Genomic DNA, 2213 nt, shown 5'->3' with positions numbered 1-2213 from the left:
CCCCCCCCCCCCCCCAAAAAAAAAAAAAACTAGGGCTGCTGTAATCAACAGGGCAGGTTCCATGTGGATACTATAGTGGTTACCCTGACACAGGTTATAGTACTAGCTTTCCTCTCTCCCTGTAGCAAATCCCATTTGTAACCTCTACTGACCTGTTCTTCTCTTTTTTCTGGTCTTTTTTTTTTTGCAGGCACTGGGGAAAGCGGGAAGAGCACATTCATTAAACAGATGCGGATAATTCATGGCTCGGGCTACTCAGAAGAGGACAAAAGGGGCTTCACCAAGCTGGTGTACCAAAACATCTTCACTGCCATGCAGTCCATGATCAGGGCCATGGAGACCCTGAAGATCCTATACAAGTATGAACAGAACAAGGTGAGCCCCAGGGCATGACTCCATCTGGGTGTCATCCCAACCCTTGGTACATTTCCTTTCCTTGGCCCGTGTGGATTTCCTGTGTGCACACAGGAGAGCAGCTGTTCTGTTCCTCATGAACAAGGTTGTTCATAGGGCCACTCTTATTTAGGGCTTATAACAACCACAAAAAATTTGCCCCGGGCTGAAACTTGGCTTGCAGATCTTGGGTCCAGGAGTAAATTTTTCAGCCAAATATGGTTTAAATGAGTTCAGCTGGCTTAAAGGTGTACAAGTGCCAAGAAATCAGATTTTAGTATGTGTGCTACTTTTTATTGGCTTATTTTTCCGAAATGAAGTTGTTTGACAGTTGGATCAGATCATTTGTGCAGTGCTGACTTTTCGTTTCCGTGTATAGTAACTGCTTGATATAGGGGAAGTTCTTGAACACTGAGCTCCTTTTATGTTTTTAGAGATGGTCCCACAATGCTGAGAAATGGGCATGTTGTGAAGTAGCTTGTAGGACCCATATTTTAACTGGTGTGTGGCTGAGAGTGGGGGATAGATCCCCTTCTCCTTAATGTACATAGCATTCAATCTAGTTCTCGTCTTCCTTTTAGGGAATAGGATTGTGCAGATAGAAAGAATTTTGCTTCTTGTTGCAGCTTTATAGGGTTTTCAGGGTGTGGTTTGGGGTTGTGTGATAACTAGGAAAATGTGATGGGCTGTCATGTTGGTTTAAGTCTTATTTAAGCTATATGGCATCAATAGGAATAACATTCTCTTCTACCCCTACTTGAAGGAGAGACCTTCATTACAGTGGATTATGGTAGTATCTTCCAGGCTCTTAAAAATTAAACAAAGCCTTAAAATGAAACCTGTGATGGGTACACTCAGGTAGCAAAACTGCCTTAGCTCCCCTGATAGCAGGAAGTTTGGGCTCCCACTTCTTCAAATCTTTATGCAGGTAGTTGCAGTATATCTAAACCAGTGGCTCTTAACCTATTTGCCATAGTGGGCCACACTTACAGCTCTCAATGTGTTGTGGGCTGCACCCAGAACAGCTTACTTCCCATGTATCCATTTAACAGGATGTTACAGTGTGCTGTTTAGGCTGCATACGGGCCGCGGGTTGAGAACTACTGATTTAAACTGTTGGTGACTTAATGATCCTGTGCAGCTGGATAAGCCGTGTTAGTGCGCTGCCTTTTCTGCTTAAATCACTTCCGTCAAGGACCATGTGATGCTTACAGGGACTTCTACGAAGTGGCAGCTATTAAAAATGCAAAATTGAAGCATTTCCTTTTTACCCTAATGCTGATCCCAGAAAATCTGGATCCGGTTGTTTGTCAATGTGTAGTTTGTCCATGGTTGTTTTCCCTATGTCTTCATCTATGACCTTGATGTGGCCTTCCTTGAGGCCTCATTAGGAGGATCTTGCTTTAATATATGCTCTGCTGTCTTTTGCTCTTCTGCCCTCAGGCCAACGCACTGCTGATTCGGGAAGTGGATGTAGAAAAGGTCACAACTTTTGAGCAGCCATATGTAAGTGCAATTAAGACATTGTGGAATGACCCTGGAATTCAAGAATGTTATGACAGGAGACGAGAATATCAGCTCTCAGACTCGGCTAAGTAGTAAGTATATAAGCACTTTGTCATAGGATATCAGTCAAAAAAAAAAAAAAATCTGCCTAAAACCGTAGCTGAGGTCTGCAGTAAATAGTTATCACTGTAAGATGATTTTGCTGTCCTGTATTAATTTTACTTTTTAAATCTGATTCCTCCTCTTTATTACCATTATGTGGATGCTGCTAGTGATTCAAACTGGTGGGATTGTCTAGGAAGGGTGGCTATGTG

At 42.8% G+C, this 2213-nt stretch overlaps 1 protein-coding gene across 1 annotated transcript in view; it reads left to right on the top strand.

Annotated features, from left to right (window-relative positions):
* Positions 1 to 156: 156 nt before the first annotated feature.
* The window catches only part of GNA11 (G protein subunit alpha 11), a gene marked incomplete at its 5' end in the record, with an annotated part of 17083 nt that continues 15026 nt past the window's right edge, over positions 157 to 2213 (top strand). The window contains 2 exons of the mRNA XM_019513146.1: positions 157 to 375; positions 1837 to 1991. Coding sequence (XP_019368691.1) covers positions 157 to 375; positions 1837 to 1991 — 374 coding nt within the window. The remainder of the gene's footprint in view (positions 376 to 1836; positions 1992 to 2213) is intronic.

The sequence above is a fragment of the Gavialis gangeticus genome, unplaced genomic scaffold (genome assembly GCF_001723915.1).
Source record: "Gavialis gangeticus isolate Ggan-Ray unplaced genomic scaffold, GavGan_comp1, whole genome shotgun sequence".
NCBI classification, from domain to species: domain Eukaryota; kingdom Metazoa; phylum Chordata; order Crocodylia; family Gavialidae; genus Gavialis; species Gavialis gangeticus.
The sequence above is the reverse complement of the archived record's forward strand: the minus strand, read 5'-3'. Positions and strand labels throughout refer to the sequence as shown.